This window comes from Rhinatrema bivittatum, chromosome 6 (assembly GCF_901001135.1).
Source record: "Rhinatrema bivittatum chromosome 6, aRhiBiv1.1, whole genome shotgun sequence".
Classification (NCBI taxonomy): Eukaryota; Metazoa; Chordata; class Amphibia; order Gymnophiona; family Rhinatrematidae; genus Rhinatrema; species Rhinatrema bivittatum.
In genome coordinates, this window is record NC_042620.1 from 250355146 (window position 1) to 250374721 (window position 19576).

Consider the following 19576-nt stretch of genomic DNA (forward strand, 5'->3'; position numbering starts at 1 on the left):
AGGTGTGTCTGCTAAAGGCATCTCAGACATTTGTGATTGCTCTATTATTACCCAATGTTTAACATCTTCTACATGGTGCCATATCATCAAGGGTCTCATCTGGGCCGCTTTATTGTATCATATGAGGTTGAGTACTCCCAGCCCACCTTCCAACTTAGTCTGGTAAAGGGTGGACCTGCCTAACCCTGGGAGGTCTCTTTTTCCAAATGAAACTAAAAACCCTTTTTTGCCAGTTCTTCAATACAGTGATAGGGGATAGGCAGAGATTGGAACAGGTAGAATAGCCTGGGCAGGAAGTTCATTTTTATCGTCGCTATGCGGCCTAGCCATGAGATTGAGAGGTTGCACCATTTTTCTAGGTCTAGCAATGCTTTGTGTAATAAGGATGAGTAATTCAGATTAAATAGGTCTTTGGGTAGGTTGATAGGCAGAACCCCAAATACTTATGATTAGCCCAGCAAAACGGATGTGTTTTCCTTAGCATCTGAACTAATTCTGGTTTACATGTAATGCTGAGGATTTCAGATTTCTCACAATTCACCTTAAACCTTCAGACCTTGCTAAAAGTACTTAAATCATGCTCTACTGCTAGTAAGGAATCATGGGGGTTAGTAATTGTGCCCATTATGACATCAACAAAGAGGGAGATTTTCATGAATTATGGTGGAAGGTAAAACCAGATATACCAGAGCTATGGCGGATAGTAATAGCCAATGGTTCTAAAAATAGAGCAAACAAAATGGGAGAGAGGGGGCAATCCTGTCTAGTCCCTCTGCCCACTGAAAAATAATCTGAATAAACTCCAATGATTTTAAGACAGGCTCAAGATTTTTCGTATAATCTGGTTAGCCATGTACAAAAGTAAGACCCAAAACCCATCTTTGTCAATACTCCAAACAGGACAGGCCAGTGCACCATATCAAAGGTGTTTTCGGCGTCAATGGATAAGAAAATGGATTCTTCATTGTTCCTATGTGCCCACCACATTATATCTATTAGTTTGCGAACATTGTCCCCTGCTAGCCTCCCCGGTATAAATCCTGCTTGATCCTGATGGATAAGGGTTGTGAATCTATATGGGTAGAAATCCCATGTGTGTTGGGTAAGAGATTAGTAATAGCAAATGTTGCTTACCTGTTACAGGTGTTCTCACAGGACAGCAGGATGTTAGTCCTCACATATGAGTGACCTCATCAGGATGGAGCCCAATCACGGAAAACTTCTGTCAAAGTTTCCAGAACTTTGACTGGCCCCTACTGGGCATGCCCAGCATGGCACTAACCCTGCAGCCAGCAGGGGTCCCCCTTCAGTCTTATTTGATAGCTACAGGCAGTGCTGAGAAAATAAAACAACAAAACGTTACGAACCCAACACTGCGGGGCGGCGGGCGGGTTTCGTGAGGACTAACATCCTGCTGTCCTGTGAGAACACCTGTTACAGGTAAGCAACATTTGCTATCTCACAGGACAAGCAGGATGGTAGTCCTCACATATGGGTGAGTACCGAGCTGAGGATGTCCGGACATGCACCAAATGTACCCAACGGTGTGCAACAGGCACAACAACTGGGGTGGAATTTGGTAGAGTGCATCCTGAACCCCACTGGGCAGGCGGAAGGGTGTTGGTACGTCACGTTGGAAATAGGTTACGCAGGACAGATTGGCCGAAGATGGAATCCTGTCTTCCGGCTTTTTCCAGGCAACAGTGGGCTGCAAAGGTGTGGAGAGAACTCCAGGTGGCAGCCCTGCAAATGTCACTGTTATGGAAGGCGGCTACTGCACTGACATGCATTCTGATGGAAGAGGTCTTTAGACCTGATTCCGATAAATGCCAGAGATAGTCCAAAAACCTTGGGATTGGAAAGGAAAAGGGATCAACGGATTGCGAAGAACACCATGATGTGTACCTTTTCCATTTATAGGAATAAGGTTTTCTTGTGGAAGGCTTTCGTGAAGCAATCAGGACACGAGAAACTAAATCTGAAAGGTTAAGTGGTTGAAGAATTAACCTTTCAACATCCATGCCGTCAGGGACAAGGCCTGAAGATTAGGATGGCGTAGGCATCCATCGTTCTGAGTGATCAGAAGCGGGTGCATTCCCAAGGGAATGTGCCTGCGGATGGAGAGATCCTGGAGTATGGGAAACCACACTTGGCGTGGCCAGTGAGGTGCTATCAGGATCATGGTTCCCTTGTCCTGACGGAGCTACACGAGAGTCTTCGAGAGAAGAGGAAGTGGAGGGAATGCATAAAGCAGACCGGCTGCCCACGAGAGGGAGAATGCATCTCTGGGCTGAGAGCGCTCGCTCCGAATGAGGGAGCAGAAATTGTCCATCTTGTGGTTCTGAGGGGACGCAAAGAGGTCTATTTTGGGGATGACCCCATTGCTGGAAGAGAGAGGTCGCTACAGAGGGATTGAGAGACCACTCGTGCGGTTGGAAGACACGACTCAGTTTGTCTGCCAAGACATTGTGCACTCCCTGGCAAATAGGTGGCCCTGAAGTACATCGAGTGGGAGAGCGCTTCCGCCCAAATCTGCGCAGCGTCCTGACACAGAAGAAAGGAGCTTGTGCCTCCCTGCTTGTTGATGTACCACATGGCCACCTGGTTGTCCATCTGAATCAGGATGACGTGATTTGATAGGCAATCCTGAAAAGCTCTGAGAGCATATCGTATCGCTCGAAGCTCCAGGAAATTTATCTGGTGTTTGGCTTCCTCTGGAGACCAGAAACCTTGTGACTGCAGATCACTCACATGAGCTCCCCAGCCGAGGTTGGAAGCGTCGGTGGTGAGAATGAGTTGAGGATCTGGCAGGTGAAAGGGCAGTCCCTGGAGGAGATTGCTCTGATCTTTCCACCAGGCGAGTGACAGACTGAGTGTGTCTGTGCTGTGGACAATGGTTGACAGAGGCCGAGTCGCTTGAATCCATTGTAACCTCAGAGTCCAATGCATGACTCTAATGGCCAGGCGGGCCATTGGTGTGAGATGGACTGAGGATGCCATGTGTCCGAGAAGGACAAGGAATTGTCGAGCTGTTGCTGTATACTGAGACTGCAACTGATGAGCGAGGGACACTAGGGTTTGCACTTGTTGTTGAGGTAGAAAGGCTTTTGCCTGTAAGGTGTCCAAGTCTGCCCCAATGGACGACAAGTTTTGAGATGGGACTAAATAGGATTTCTCGTAATTGGCGAGAAATCCTAGAGAAATTAGAGTGTGTAGGGTCAAATCCAGGGACGATCGAGCGGCTTGCTGGGTTGGGGCCCTGATTAACCAGTCGTCTAGATAGGGGTAGACGTGAACACCTTCTTTCCTGAGAAAGGCTGCGACAACCACGAGACATTTGGTAAAGACTCGTGGTGCCGATGCCAGGCCGAATGGAAGCACCTGGTATTGATAGTGCTTTGGGCCTACTAAAAACCTGAGGTACTTGCGATGAGCTGGAGCTATCACAATGTGGATGTACGCGTCCTGGAGGTCCAGAGAGCAGAGCCAGTCTCCTCTTTGTAGAAGAGGTAGAAGCGAGCCCAAGGTTACCATCTTGAACTTTTCCCGCTGGAAGTACTTGTTGAGGGCCCGTAGGTCCAGAATTGGACGAACCCCCCCGGACTTTGGGGGGATCAAAAAGTACCGGGAATAGAACCCTAGGCCTTGTTGTGAAAGAGGGACGGGTTCTATTGCTCTTAACTGGAGAAGAAGGGGAAACTTCCTGCTCCAGAAGGACAGAGTGGTCGGTTACTCTCCACGCTTGTAGAGGTGGTGATTCCGGTGGAAGAGCAAGAAAGTTCAGGTGGTAACCCTGAGCAATGATTGCTAGCACCCATTGGTCGGTTGTGATTGATTGCCATATGCCGTGAAAGTGGCACAATCGACCTCCCACTGGTATGCCTGGCAGAGGAATCAGGCTGCTGCTCTCCAAGGGAAAGTCAAAAACCTGAAGCAGGCCCCGGCTGGGGAGCTGCTTGTGGCTTTTGCTTCCGGGACTGGCGAGGCTGAGATTTTTGATAAGGCCTCGTAACTTGGGACCTTGTTGGGGGAGGATAGTACACTTCCTTGGGCAGAAGAATGACTTCTTAGAGTCCTTCTTGAAGGGCTGTCTAGAAGGGAAGTCACAAGGTATCGATGAGAGCTGTTTGAGGGTCTCATGATGGTCCTTTAATTCAGCCACTATTTGCTGAATCTGTTCACCGAACAGATTATCCCCTATACAGGGCAGGTCAGAGAGCCTGTCTTGTACTTCAGGGAGAAGGTCAGAAGACTTGAGCCAGGCCCAGCGTCTTGCCGAAATGGCAGTTGCAGACACTCTAGTGGAGGTGTCGAAGATATCGTAAGCTGTTCTTATATCTCATGCTTTCCTGCCTGAAATCCCTTGTTGACAAGGGTTTGAAGATGTTCTTGAAATTGGTCAGGCAGGGTTTCAGAGAAGTCCTGTATCTGCTTGAAAATGACCCTGTTGTATTGGGTCATGTACAGCTGGTAAGAAGCAATACTGGAGATTAGCATGGTCCCTTGGAACACTCAACGACCAATATTGTCGAGGAACTTGTGTTCCTTGACAGGAGGGGTAGAGGCGTGTGGTTTTGTCCTTTTTGCTTTCTTTTGAGCTGATTCCACCACAACTGAGTGGTGGTCGAGCTGAGATTTTTGAAAGCCAGAGGCTGACTGTACCAGATAAGTAGCGTCAGCCTTTCTGTGTACTGGGGCAATGGATCCAGGGTTTTCCCAGTTCTTTTTGAGGAGGTCAAGAAGAACTTGATGAATGGGAATAGCAGTGATCACTTTAGGGGCATCCAGGAATTGGAGAAGCTCCATCATTTGGTGCCTAACATCTTGCTCCGTCTGAAGCTGGAAAGGGACCAATTCTGACATTTCCTTCACAAAATTAATGAAAGAGAGGTCCTCTGGAGGAGAACGCTTTCTACTTTCAGTAGGAGAAGGAGGTGAAGGCAAATCATCAGTGTCTGTGGAAGTATCATCACCCCAGGTGTCATAAGGATCAGCAGGCTGACCTGTAGGACGAGAAGGGGTTTGGCGAGAAAATCGAAGGAATCACCGGGGGCACCGTGGACGCCCTGGGGGGCATCGGTACCGGCATCGATGGCGCCGATGTGCATATCGCTCCCGATGAATGAATCGGTGGCTAGGGACGACATGGCATCGATGGCGGAGGCAATACCCCCGAAGGAGGACTGCGAAACGGTGTTTCTCCTCCCGATGAAGCTGTCATCGGGGAGCGCACCGGGGCCATCGGAGACCCGGGAATTACCGGTGGAAGGGCAATCATGAGCGCCTCCATCCGGGATAGCAGCGGTGCCAGCGCTGCTGGAATCGGGTCGGTGACCGGTTCCACTCTCGGTGCCGGTGTCTGTGCCGGAGGGACCTGGAGTCGTTGCATCGCCTTGTCGATGGCCTCCTGGACCAGCCGGTCCAGTTCTTCCCGGAGACCTGGGGCAATCAGCTCCGGCTCCGTGACGGAAGAGGGAGGCTGAGGCATAGTCAGAGGGACCACCTTTACAGGCGGAATCGCGACTCCCAAACCCCGATCGGGTGAGGGTGGCCTCGATGTCCCGGTCACAGGAGTGGTCGGTGCTGTTCCTGGACGGGGCTTCTTCGATGGTGGCTCGGATGGTGGCGAGGTCGATGATTTCGATCCCTTGACGGTCCGAGACTTACAATGCCGATGGCGATGTTTCTCCCTTCGATCCCCTCGATCTTGAGGGGGAGAAACGGGAGTCGATGGCGGGCGGTCACTGGATGGTTGTCGATGGTGGTGCGACTTTGACGGTGCCGGTTCCGATGACGTCTATGCGATGGACGGCGTCGGGGTGTGAGCACGGAAAAGGAGTCCAATCTTCTCCATTCTGGCTTTGCGACCTTTTGGTGTCATAACGGCACATTTGGTGCAAGTCAGGACATCATGCTCACGGTCTAAACACATTACACAGACTCCATGAGGGGCTGTGATAGACATGGTGCGAGATTCCATCCGGGCACCGACGCCATGGCCATAGAAAAAATTGAGCCGCGGTACGGTCGACGGCCAGTAGGCCGCGAGGGCCAAACTAGACGGTAATCAACGAAAAACGGTGAAAAGCTTACCGGAGTACTGCGGCCTGAGAAAAGTTAGAGGAGGGACCCCTGTGGGGCAAAAAAATTTTAAATAAGTCCATGAGGAAAATTCCTGTCAGGAATCTCTTCAGAGCTCCTAAGCCGCGAGGCTACTGCTGTGTGGAATAAAGAAGACTGAAGGGGGACCCCTGCTGGCTGCAGGGTTAGTGCCATGCTGGGCATGCCCAGTAGGGGCTAGTCAAAGTTCTGAAAACTTTGACAGAAGTTTTCCGTGATTGGGCTCCATCCTGATGATGTCACCCATATGTGAGGACTACCATCCTGCTTGTCCTGTGAGAAAGAAGTATACAACTGTCCACCTGGACAAAATGGTCAGACAGTTGATGACAAGCTAAGAGAAATCAGGGAAGCTAACCAATTTGGCAGTGCAATAATAATGGGAGATTTCAATTACCATCCAAGACAGAAGCAAACCTTGCACATAAGCAAGTATCAACCGAAGAAGGTGCAAGAATACACTTAGGCAATCCACCGTATTTTAAATACAAATATTCTTTAATGAAAAGTCTTTCACTCAATGTAATCGGCAACTCCACAAAGCTTGCGAGAAATGTTTATATGAGTCCCCTGACACGGGTCCGTGTTTCGCTTTGTCGCTGCATCGGGAGGGACCACAAGTATATATTTCAATCTACAACATAAAAAGTGTAAAATTTGGTGGATCGCAACAGAATAGAAGGCTACATAACTTATGACATAAGTAAATAAAGTACATACCTTTCAAACCAATCCGGGAGCGCAAAGCGCCCCCAGTGGAATACACTTTTAAAGAGCAGAAGTTGCCGCCAAAAAGCAGTGACATCGCGAGACTGTCTAGCCAATCAGGACAAAGCATGTATTAACTAAATAAATGCCACTCAATTTCCCTGTTTAATCCTTTAGGGGTGATAGTGTCCAAATTAAAGATCCACCTTTCTTCCAAGCATTCCTGGGTAGTCTCCCCCTCTAGGATGTTGGGGGACCACCTCCAGGACCAAGAAAAAAAGATCAGAGATGGCATGATTACATTGTGCCCAATGACTTACCAGTGGTTCATCTATTCGTGACAAACGAATATTAGAACAATGTTCAATAATTCTGGTTTTTACCATGCGGGTCGTTTTACCCACATATACCAAGGGGCACAGGCATTGGACAGCATATATGACCCCTTTTGTAGTACAATCAGAATTTGCACGTAATTGATAAACTTGGCCAGAATTTGGATGAACATACTCAGACCTCACAGAGGTATGAGTACACATAGAACAATGTCCACATGGACCATGTCCCCTAGCCAGACTATCCAGGAATGCTTGGAAGAAAAGAACAAAGGTGGATCTTTAATTTGGACACTATCACCCCTAAAGGATTAAACAGGGAAATTGAGAGGCATTTATTTAGTTAATACATGCTTTGTCCTGATTGGCTAGACAGTCTCGCGATGTCACTGCTTTTTGGCGCCAACTTCTGCTCTTTAAAAGTGTATTCCACTGGGGGCGCTTTGCACTCCCGGATTGGTTTGAAAGGTATGTACTTTATTTACTTATGTCATAAGTTATGTAGCCTTCTATTCTGTTGCGATCCACCAAATTTTACACTTTTTATGTTGTAGATTGAAATATATACTTGTGGTCCCTCCCGATGCAGCGACAAAGCGAAACACGGACCCGTGTCAGGGGACTCATATAAACATTTCTCGCAAGCTTTGTGGAGTTGCCGATTACATTGAGTGAAAGACTTTTCATTAAAGAATATTTGTATTTAAAATACGGTGGATTGCCTAAGTGTATTCTTGCACCTTCTTCGGTTGAGATTTCAATTACCCCAATATTGAATGGGTAAATGTAATATCAGGACTTGCTAGAGACAAAGTTCCTGGATGTAATAAATGACTGCTTCATGGAGCAATTGGTTCAGGAACCAACAAGAGAGGAAGCTATTTTAGATTTTATTCTTAGTGGAATGCAGGATTTGGTGAGAGAGGTAACGGTGGTGGGGCCACTTGGCAACAGTGATCATAACATGATCAAATTTAAACTAATAACTGGAAGGGGGATAATAAGTAAATCTGCAGCTCTAACACTAAACTTTCAAAAGGGAAACTTTGATAAAATGAGGAAAATAGTTAGAAAAAAAAACTGAAAGGTGCAGCGGCAAAGGTTAAAAGTGCTCAACAGGCATGGACATTGTTTAAAAATACAATCCTAGAGCGCAGTCCATATGTATTCCACACATTAAGAAAGGTGGAAGGAAGGTAAAACGATTACCATCATGTTAAAAGGTGAGGAGAAAGAGGCTATTTTAGCCAAAAAACATCCTTCAAAAATTGGAAGAACGATCCATCTGAAGAAAATAGGATAAAACATAAGCATTGTCAAGTTAAGTGTAAAACATTGATAAGGCAGGCGAAGAGAGAATTTGAAATGAAGTTAGCCATAGAGGCAAAAACTCATAATAAAAACTTTTTAAAATATATCCGAAGCAAGAAACCTGTGACGGAGTCTGTTCGACCATTAGATGACTGAGGGGTTAAAGGGGCTCTTAGGGAAGATAAGGCCATTGCAGAAAGACTAAATGAATTCTTTGATTCTGTGTTTACTAATGAGGATGTTGGAGAGATACCAGTTCTGGAGATGGTTTTCAGGGGTGATGAGTTAGATGAACTGACCAAAATCACTGTGAACCTGGAAGATGCAGTAGGCCAGATTGACAAACTAAAGAGTAGCAAATCACCTGGTCCGGATGGTATGCATCCTAAGGTACTGAAGGAACTCAAAAATGAAATTTCTGATCTATTAGTTAAAATTTGTAACCTATCATTAAAATCATCCATTGTACCTGAAGAATGGAGGGTGGCTAATGTAACCCCAATATTTAAAAAAGGCTCCAGGGGCGATCCGGGTAACTATAGACTAGTGAGCCTGACTTCAGTGCCGGGAAAAACAGTGGAAACCATTCTCAAGATCAAAATCGTAGAGCATATAGAAAGAAATGGTTTAATGGAACACAGTCAACATGGATTTACCCAAGGGAAGTCTTGCCTAACAAATCTGCTTCATTTTTTTGAAGGGGTTATTAAACATGTGGATAAAGATGAACCGGTAGAAGTAGTGTATTTGGATTTTCAGAAGGCGTTTGACAAAGTCCTCATGAGAGGCTTCTACGAAAACTAAAACGTCATGGGATAGGAGGAGATGTCCTTTCGTGGATTACAAACTGGTTAAAAGAGAGGAACCAGAGAGAAGGATTAGATGGGCAATTTTCTCAGTGGAAAGGGTAAATAGTGGAGTGCCTCAGGGATCTGTACTTGGACCAGTGCTTTTCAATATATATATATATATATATATATATATATATATATATATATATATATATATATATCTATATGATCTGGATAGGAATACGACGAGTGAGGTTATCAAGTTTGCGGATGATACAAAATTATTCAGAGTAGTTAAATCACAAGCGGATTGTGATACATTACAGGAGGACCTTGCAAGATTGGAAGATTGGGCAACCAAATAGCAGATGAAATTTAATGTGGACAATGTGACGGACATGAGCTTCCAGGGCTGGGGAGCTCACTGTCAGGAACTGACAGCCCAGGGGAGTTGGACCAAGGAAGAGGCGCTCTGGAGCATAAACTGCCTGGAAGCCTCAAAATACTAGCAAACATTTTAGCAGGGCGGGTAAATAAGTATATAAGAACATAAGAAATTGCCATGCTGGGTCAGACCAAGGGTCCATCAAGCCCAGCATCCTGTTTCCAACAGAGGCCAAACCAGGCCACAAGAACCTGGCAATTACACAAACACTAAGAAGATCCCATGCTACTGATGTAATTAATACCAGTGGCTATTCCCTAAGTAAACTTGATTAATAGCCGTTAATGGACTTCTCCTGCTGAACTTATCCAAACCTTTTTTGAACCCAGCTCCACTAACTGCACTAACCACATTCTCTGGCAACAAATTCCAGAGCTTTATTGTGCGTTGAATGAAAAAGAATTTTCTCCGATTAGTCCTAGATGTGCTACTTACTAACTTCATGGAATGCCCCCTAGTCCTTCTATTATTCGAAAGTGTAAATAACCAATTCACATCTACTCGTTCAAGACCTCTCATGATCTTAAAGACCTCTATCATACCCACCCCCTTCAGCCGTCTCTTCTCGAAGCTGAACAGCCCTAACCTCTTCAGCCCTTCCTCATAGGGGAGCTGTTCCATCCCCTTTATCATTTTGGTTGCCCTTCTCTGTACCTTCTCCATCGCAGCTATATCTTTTTTGAGAAGCGGCAACCAGAATTGTACACAGTATTCAAGGTGCGGTCTCACCATGGAGCGATATAGAGGCATTATGACATTTTCCGTTTTATTAACCATTCCCTTCCTAATAATTCCTAACATTCTGTTTGCTTTTTTTTGACTGCTGCAGCACACTGAGCCGATGATTTGAAAGTATTATCCACTATGATGCCTAGATCTTTTTCCTGGGTGGTAGCTCATAATATGGAACCTAACATCGTGTAACTACAGCAAGGGTTATTTTTCCCTATATGCAACACCTTGCACTTGTCCACATTAAATTTCATCTGCCATCGATGGCACACCTGGCATCTGTCCGGACACCACAAATGGGCTTGTCAGTGTCCACAACGCTTGATAGTCTTCAGGGCACCAACCTATAGAGTATCTGGGGTGTTTCGGCGCTCAGGTTGATTGTGACCCTGGCATCCAGGTCATTCAAGACCTGAAGGTTCCCCTGTCAGCTGGGACGGTCTGTAGTGCTCAGGATGCCCCACAAAGCCCCGTTGCTCGATGGCCTCGAGGACAACCAGGGTGCTTGATTGTGAATCTTGTGCCGATAGTGCTTGACCTTGTCAAGAGTGGCCATGGTGGCGAATGGCATTACTAGCACCATCCCTGCTTTAGCAAGACTCCCAAGCTCTTTCCTACTTTCCCCCCAAGCTGTTTCTCTCTCTCTTTTAGGTTCCTCCAGAACCACGCTACTCCCTCTTTTGTTCGGGCTGCACAGACCAAGGCCGATACTGCAGGGTCATTTCTTTTGGCCTTTGTGGAACAACTCTGACTCTCCCAACTCTTTGCTAGTCTGTGTAGGCCAGCCTGACGCTACCCTTTTCTTGCTTCCAGCTGACATTGATGCTATTCCTTCCTCTTTTCCAGCCTGTGCAGTTCTCCACTATTATCGCTGCTGCACAACTGCTCAGCGCAGAATTCTCCCAAAAGTAATATCTTTGCTGGAGAAACCAAACTGAGCTTTGCTCACAAGACCTGAGCACTTGTACAATACGATCTAAGACCCTTGGGTAGCAAAAAGCCTTTGGCTCGAAAAGCAAAATCCAGTGCCTCCTTAATTCACCATGCTATGGATGCTTTAGAAGCAGTTTCACCCATTACAGAGCCACTGAAAAGAACAAAAAGATGATCGGATCTTCTCAAGGCATTAACCACATCTGGGCAAAGAAAAAAATATTGATATAAAACAAATTTCAAACCAACAATTACACAGAAATACAAGTAATACACCCATTCTTTAAATAATTTACTATTTAAGGGGTGGTGGAGGAAGCAGTCGAAGGGCCAATAAGGAATTGGGCATTAGGAAAAAGAAAAAACAAAACAAAACATTAAGTCACAGATCTATCTAATTAATACGAACAACAGAGAGAACCTCTGATGACACCCACTACTGGCAATACCCAAATCGCTTGCCTTTTCTGCATCTAAAAAAAATCGTAGCTGAGAAGGTTCAAAGAAGGTATAAGCAACATTCTGCGCTTTAACAAAACATTTACAAGAGTAACAAATCATTAAAAATGCTCCCAAAGACAAAACCTCTGGTCACATTTCTCGCAACTTTCTTCTACAGTCTTGAGTCTTCTTTTCTAAATCTGTAAAAATCCAAATTTTAGCTCCCAAGAACAAATTATCTCTATTACGAAAATCACACATTACAGATTTTCTATTCTGCAAAAATACAAAAGACACCAGCAAAGTTCCCTCCTTAACACCCTCCTCAGAGTTCTCCAGTAGGGACAGTAAATCCAAATTCACTGGCCCTCTGGATTCTTAACACTGGGCAAATACTAAACCTTATTAAGAGGTATGCCATCTTCTGGCACTTTAAGAGTCTCAGTCAAATACCTTTTAAATCCTTTAGGGAGGCAGTAAGCACCTTTGGAAAAAAGTTAGAAATCTCAAATTTAAGCCCCTTACAAAATTCCCCAAATTTTCATTTTTTACTTATCAAAATCCTTTCTTGAACCATATAGATATAGAGAACAGCAGATATCTGGGCAACTTGTTCTGATATACGTTTATCATCATGAGCAAAAATAGTAATCTTAGAATCTTGTGCCTGTATCCATGAATCAGACCTGCTAGATCAGAGACATTAGCGAGGAAAAGGCATGATACAAACAAGCAACTTTGACCAGATAGAATCCAGAGTCACTATATCAGATTTAAACAAAGGAGAAACCACTGGTGAAAGAGCATCACCACTTGTTTCAACCGTCTCTTTCTCTTTGCAACTCTGTGCCACCGCAGGATGTTTCGCTGCCAGGAGTCTTCACATTGGTGGGGAGAGCAGAAACCTCAGACCAGAAACCTCAGAACAGAGAAAAATAGTTGAGCGATAAGGATGCACCAAGCTAGAAGTTTTTAGTAACCTACATAAGCATATTAATGTTAAAATCAAATTGCCTAATTTGTTCCTAACAATCAGGTTTAATTTACACACCTAGTTTATTATTTTACATTGTTACCGTACTATGATGGCACACGAGTAATTTGTAATCTATACCACCCATATTTCTCTTTATCGTGCCCTTCTGTAAACCGTTGTGATGGTATTTAACTTAACGACGGTATAGAAAAAATTTTAAATTAAAAAAAACCAAAAAACATGCCATCTTAGAGGCATGTTGTCCAACATTTGCATGGTCTGAGGTTTCTGCTCTCCCCACCAATGTGATGACTCCTGGTAGCAAAACATCCTGAGGTGGCATCGAAGCTCCAACACCTATTGTGATAGACTGCTGAAGAGGTATAACTTGGACGTCTGGACTAAGAGCTATTTGTCCTTGAGCCCGAAAGCGAGCCCTCTGTCTTTTGTGCTACACCGGACCCCAGAAGAGAAGTAGGTTGCACATAGCTGAAGATAGTAAACTGAAGCATGGCAGATGAGTTTGGGGTCAGGGGAGGGGGAGAGGGTAATCACTCCCCAAACCCTTCTCTTTCCTCACCATATAGGCCACGGAAATAAGAAAAAAAAACAACATTTTTTTTTTTTAACCACCACCATTGAGACCAGCTTCAGAGTGAATTTCTCAAAATGCCATCCTGGCTGACTTCCTGCCCCCCTCCCAAAAAAATATCCTTAATGAATGCTTTTCTGAGCAGCTCAAATGGAGTCCTACCAAGTGAAATTAAGAACAGATTTAGATCCCAAGAAAGGAGCACCTCCTTCCTGAGTGGACAAATCTGTTAGACTCCTCTGAGAAAACAAGATGTGTCACCAAGGATCCTTACCAAGAAAGGGAGGAATAGCTTTTAGGGGGAGGGGTGAAGGTGAGGAAGTAATAAAAGGGGGTGAGTGGGGGAGGAGGGGAGACAGATGCTATTGGCTTGTTGAGACCATCCACAGCTGGACAACACCAATCCAGGTGCACTCCAGAACCACTGGGGGAGGATCAGCTCAAACAACTGTCTCCATTGGATGGCAAGAAAGCATAAACTGCAGATTAATTTCTAGTAGGAACAACTCACTCTCTTCATACTATTAGTTTAAGTATAGTATTTCCTCCTTATGCAATGCAAATTTTGAGTGTAAGACTAAAATTATGAGAGTATTATATTTGTACTTTAACCATAGAACTGGAGAATTTTTATTGTACTTCAGTTTTGATGTTATTGTTTGATTAACTAGTGAATGCTTGTGGGAGTATCATTCATATTAATTAGGAATCTAGAGGGACACACACCTATGCACTACACCTGATATATACCAAGGTTAGTGGTTAGGACACACTTTTAAGTTCCTTTGTCATGGCTCATCATCGAAGACTGGTTGGTGTGTCACCTTTTCCATTGACGGTGCCACATGAGGGACAATGATATAATTCATAACTCTGGTTCAGAACTGTGGCTCATTCAGCCATTCCCAGAATCCTCAGAGGGCTGATTCACACTGACACTGCTGAAATATAGTGAATTTTCTAATCATCTCAGACTCAAAGAATGTGGAAGATCTGGGAAACTTGTAGGCTCTGCAAAGCCTATAATTTAAGGCCAGGTGGGCATCAATGACAATATTTGCACCACAATACAGGGAAGCTTGGTTCGCATGAAGCCAAGATGCAAGCTTTTGTCTTACAGATGCCTATCTCAACGACAGGAGCCAGATGAAAAGATTCTTTTTTAAGGTTACAGTTTTTAATTAAAGTCCTGGCGCCAGCAAACGGAATTCAGGCCTATTTCCTATTCAGAACACAGACTTGATATCTGTTTACACAACACAGCGGATCAAGAGAAGATCAGAAGAAACAAAGGGCATCAAAGCCATGTTGATAAAGGAACTTTTATGGTGGGAGGATGGACAGGTTTAGCTGGTGAAGAATTCTCAGGGTGGGGGAATGATCCTCACAAGCATTTTCTATGCATGATAGATTGTCATGACAACAGCATAATGTGTCTTTGTAAATAAGTCTTTGGGCAGTCACGCCATTCTGGAAACTTCGGTGGTGCTGTATGTTTGATTATAAAAGTAAGGGCATGTCCTATATTCGGGGAGATGCTGGTTATTTTGAAAGACGAAAGGGCACCTAGCATACAGCATCTCCCAGGAACACTTTTAAAAAGCCAAATAAAATTTAATTTATACCTTTTACTGAGTCTAAGTGTTCTTGTGTGCCTGGCCCTGAGTACAGAAATTATGTACAAAACCCATGTGTATCTGGACTCTGCCTAGAAGAAGAGGAAGACAAAAACAAACAAAAATGAAAATGAAAACGGAAGATCCATTCCTTGTCTCAGGCAAAGAGTTGCAATGTGAGGGTTCTGGGTTTGGATACCTCATTCAATGGGGCCCATCAGGAATGGATACTCCATGATGCAATCTGGTTAAGGAAAAGGATAAAGACTGCTGCTGCTGTGGTGACTCAATCAAAAAAGTGGCAATTAGGGAGAGTCTAAAATGGGCTCCTTCACCAATCAGGATACCAATGGTCCAACGTACTATCAGTGCATACCACCTGGGGAAGGGCTTCATAAAAGGTTGAAAAGTGCGTGCAAATGGCAAAAACCTGAAGTAGTGAAAGCATGGAAGAGAATTTTCAGAAAAGTATAGGGACAAAAAAGCACTGGAATTCACTAAGTCACAAAGAGGATCCTTAGTGATGGGGAAGTAAGAGTAAAGCTAGATATTAAATTATTAAATAGGGACTGCAGTATTGCAATAGAAAGGGGAAAGAAACAGACTATATAGACTAGCTGGTCTTTATCACCACTATAAAAACCCACTTAGGCATATAAAATCTGTTGACAATCCAAAAGCATATATCATGTTCATTTTCAGACAAGCTCAATTATATGCATAAAATCAAGTTTTAATTAAACAAATCCTTTTGAAAATTACCTCCTGTTTCTATATAATATTTAAGTAAATATTACCAACTTATCAACATAATTATATTCTGAAACCAGAACTGCTGACAATTATTTCTAGCATCTCAGATGTATTACAGATAATGCTTCCGATTTCATAGTACTCATATGAATTTCTATCTGTATCTTATTATGCTTTTTAAATACAGAAAAGAATAATCTGACTTGAAATTGTATATTTTTTCCACATTGATTTTTTTTTTAGTATTTGGGGTATATATTCACATACAAAAATCACTTGTAACTTTTTCTTAAATAGTTTTGCAATTTTGCTGTGTCTTTCAATTGTTCACATTTAACACATTTTTCACTCCTTTTTCTTCCTTCAATTAAAGTTCAATTCCATCTCAATTTATCTGCATTTCACCATAAAAAGGAAAAAGATTTTTATTTATCACACTTGTGATTTGAATAACTTGCTAAAATAAACAACTGCTTAATTTCATTTATTCATTCACTCAATCAGCCACTCTTACTTGGAGTCTCTTTCAGCTGAGCTTCTGTCAGGCAAGGTGCTTCCGGCTAAAGCAGAGGTAATTTTCGGAGACGGTGGGTCCTGGGTCTTCCTACTTGGGGCTGGACTGGGGTCCAGTTCTGATGAACTGCAGTGGAGAGAGGTAGGAGAGAAAATGGCTTAACTGGTGACCCAGAACAAGAATTCTGTCTTACTAGTCTACCTCCTTTTCCATTAATTATACATCAGTCAAAAAGAGTTATTCTCTAGTCAACCAAGAGACAAAGAAAGAAGTCATCTTACACCAATTTTGGAAACTAGTGTTGTGCTCTTTCTACACCTCCTGTGTACTGTTTCCCCATATAAGTTATCTTCCTGAACAGTAATACGAAGTGGAAACTTAGTATGTAAAATGAAAGCTAATTGATGATGATCTATCCAATATGCAACTTGAAATTAAAGCACCAGTTTCCTGTGATAGCCCAGAGGTAGATTCTGCAGCAAGAGTTAGAAAATTCAGCTACATGGTACATTTACATATAGCTTACAATGCAGGGTTTATGAGGTAGAGAGACTGCACTGTGGGTTAATCTGGAAAGAGGGATGGTGTATTGGTGTAATATACCTGTAGACCCAATACTCAAAGAGCTCACAAAACATTTTTACAGGGAAGAAAGCTACATCAACCACCGACTAGTTTCAACCATGGATATTTTATACGTTGATCTGTAAAATCTAAATCAATGGGACAATCATATATTGCACCCACAGTACTGCACTGTCTTCCGTGCAAAAATTATAATCAATGGTCCATTTGTAGTTTATGTCCATAATTTCCTCAAACTTTTTCATTTGCATATTAAGAGCACTTATCTTTGGAAAATTTTAACTACTTAGCTCAATTGTATAGCATCCCCCATTAAGAGACAGATCTGTTTTACAGGGGTGTTTTCCAAATATCCAACGGAGGTCCCGGCTTTGCTCCTTTCTTGGAGCAAAGCTGGGATTCCCATTTAATGAAGGCAGCATGGTTTTAACAGAGATAGGTCTTGTCAGATCAATTTCATCACTTTGACTGGATCACCAGAAAAGTAGGATCAATGGAAATGTAGTATACTATTTCAGTAAGGTCTTTGACACAGTTCTACATAAGCAATTAATAAAAAGAACGGAGAGCCCTTGGTATGGGTCCTAAAGTAAGTGATTAGGTTAGAAAGCAGAGTTGTTACCTGTAACAGGTATTCTCAGAGGATAGCAGATGTCAGTTCTTACTAATGGGCGACATCATCTGAAGGACCCTAGCCTAGAACTTTTATGTTAAAGATTCTAGAACTTTAACTGTGCCATACTGGACATGACCGGCATGCCATTATGTCGCCAACTTCAAGGGAGGAGAGCATGTTTTGTAAGGACATCCTGCTGTCCTTAGAGAACAGCAGTTTCAGGTAAGCAACTCTGCTTTCTCTGAGGACAAGCAGGATGGCAGGCTACACATGTGAGAAAACCCTAGCTACAGAGAACCCCAAACGAAAAAAAGGGAAAGAAAACAGTACTAACGGGAAGTAAAACAAATTTTTCGTGGTAACAGACCTTTTTTTAATTTTTAATTTTTTATTGAAACTTTAAATTAAAATATACAGATCAAAAAACTTGATTTTCTAGAAACTAGAAATAAAAAAAAAATGGATAAATAAAATCAATACCTTCACACTACAATTGTGGGGGAATTTAAGGAAACAAAGAAGTAAGGTAAAATGTTCATTACAATTATCTTAAGCATGCTCATTCCTAACAAGCCTATAATCAAACATGATTCTCCACTATGGGTAATTTTCTATTCTGTAGAAAACCCTCCAAGTGGTGAGAAAAAAAAAAAAAAAAACCCCAAAAAATCAAAACATACTATTTATCATGCCACTTAACTTGACACTTGCATGGAAATCTAAGAATAAAACTAGATCCTAAAGCCATGGCTCTGACAGAAACTTTGGCTAAGTACAATGAGCATGTCCAGCATGCCCTATACCACGCGTCCATGCGGGATCTCTCTTCAGTCTCGTAACATAGAATTACGATAAAATAAAGGAGAAACCCAACTTCACGGTATGGCAGGCAGATTTCGTGAGGACTAACATCCTGCTGTCCTTGAAGAACACCTGTTACAGGTAAGCAACTGTGTGTGCAGGATGGTAGCTACAGGCTGCTCCCCAACAGAAAAGGGGAACATCTAAGCAGGTGCCAACGGGCACACCACCACCAGTGCTGTTAGAAACAGAGGGGGAGACAGACCCTAGGTTGGGAGAGCTGGGTTCCGCACCTCAAACAGGTTCCAGAGGACAGACTAGCCGAATCTGTCATGTCGGCCATCCCTATCCAGACAGTAGTGGAATGTGAATGGGTGAAGAGAACTCCACGTCGCAACCTTGCACATCTCCTCCACGGGAACTTTTCGCAAGTGGGCCACTGACGCTGCCATGGCTCTGACGGAATGAGCCTGGACATGACCCCTAAGATGCAGTCCTGCCTGGGCACAACAGAAGGAGATGCAATCTACTAGCCAATTGGATATTGTTTGTTTGGCAATGGCAATGCCCAACGTATTCCTATCAAAAGAAATAAAAAGTTGGGTGGACTGTCTCTGGGCTTCTGTCCACTCCAGGTAGAAGGCTAAGGCTCGCTTGTAGTCCAAACTGTGCAGTGCTTGTTTGCCTTGGTGTGAATGTGGCCTGGGAAAGAAAATTGGCACGATGATGGACTGATTAAGATGAAAATCTGTCATCACCTTAGGCAGGAACTTAGAGTGCATATGCAAGACCATCCTGTCCTGCTAGAACTTAGTATAAGATGGATAAGTCTCTAAGGCCTGGAGCTCGTTGACCCTGTGTGCAGAGGTGATCTCCACCAAAAATATGACCTTCCAGGTCAGGTACTTCAGGTCACAAGTGCGCAGCGGTTCAAAAGAAGCTTTCGTCAGCTGAGCCAGCACCACATGGAGGTCCCAAGACACAACAGGAGGCCTAAGGGGAGGCTTCAATTGAAGCAGACCCTGCATGAAACGTAAGCTGTACTGAGATGGGTGTACCAATCTATGATCTGGTGGAATGCGCCAATTGCACTAAGATGAACTCTGATGGAGTTGGTTTTTAGCCAGCCTCCAATAGATATAGAAGATAGTCTAGCAGTTTTTGTGTGAGGCAGGCGAACTGATCTAGGGCCTTCTGCTCACACCACATGGAAAACCTCATCCACTTCAGTCCGTAGGACTTTCTAGTGGAAGGCTTTCTGGAAGCCACCAGGACTTGAGACAATACATCCTCAAAAAGATCAAGTG

The 19576-nt window shown here is 43.7% G+C and overlaps 1 protein-coding gene across 1 annotated transcript in view; it reads right to left on the reverse strand.

The window, feature by feature from the left end:
- Positions 1-19576, reverse strand: part of LOC115094686 (serine/arginine repetitive matrix protein 2-like) — a 155148-nt gene that overhangs the window by 117606 nt on the left and 17966 nt on the right. Inside the window, exon 3 of the mRNA XM_029607936.1 lies at positions 16268-16393. Within this exon, the coding sequence (XP_029463796.1) occupies positions 16268-16393 (126 nt within the window). The remainder of the gene's footprint in view (positions 1-16267; positions 16394-19576) is intronic.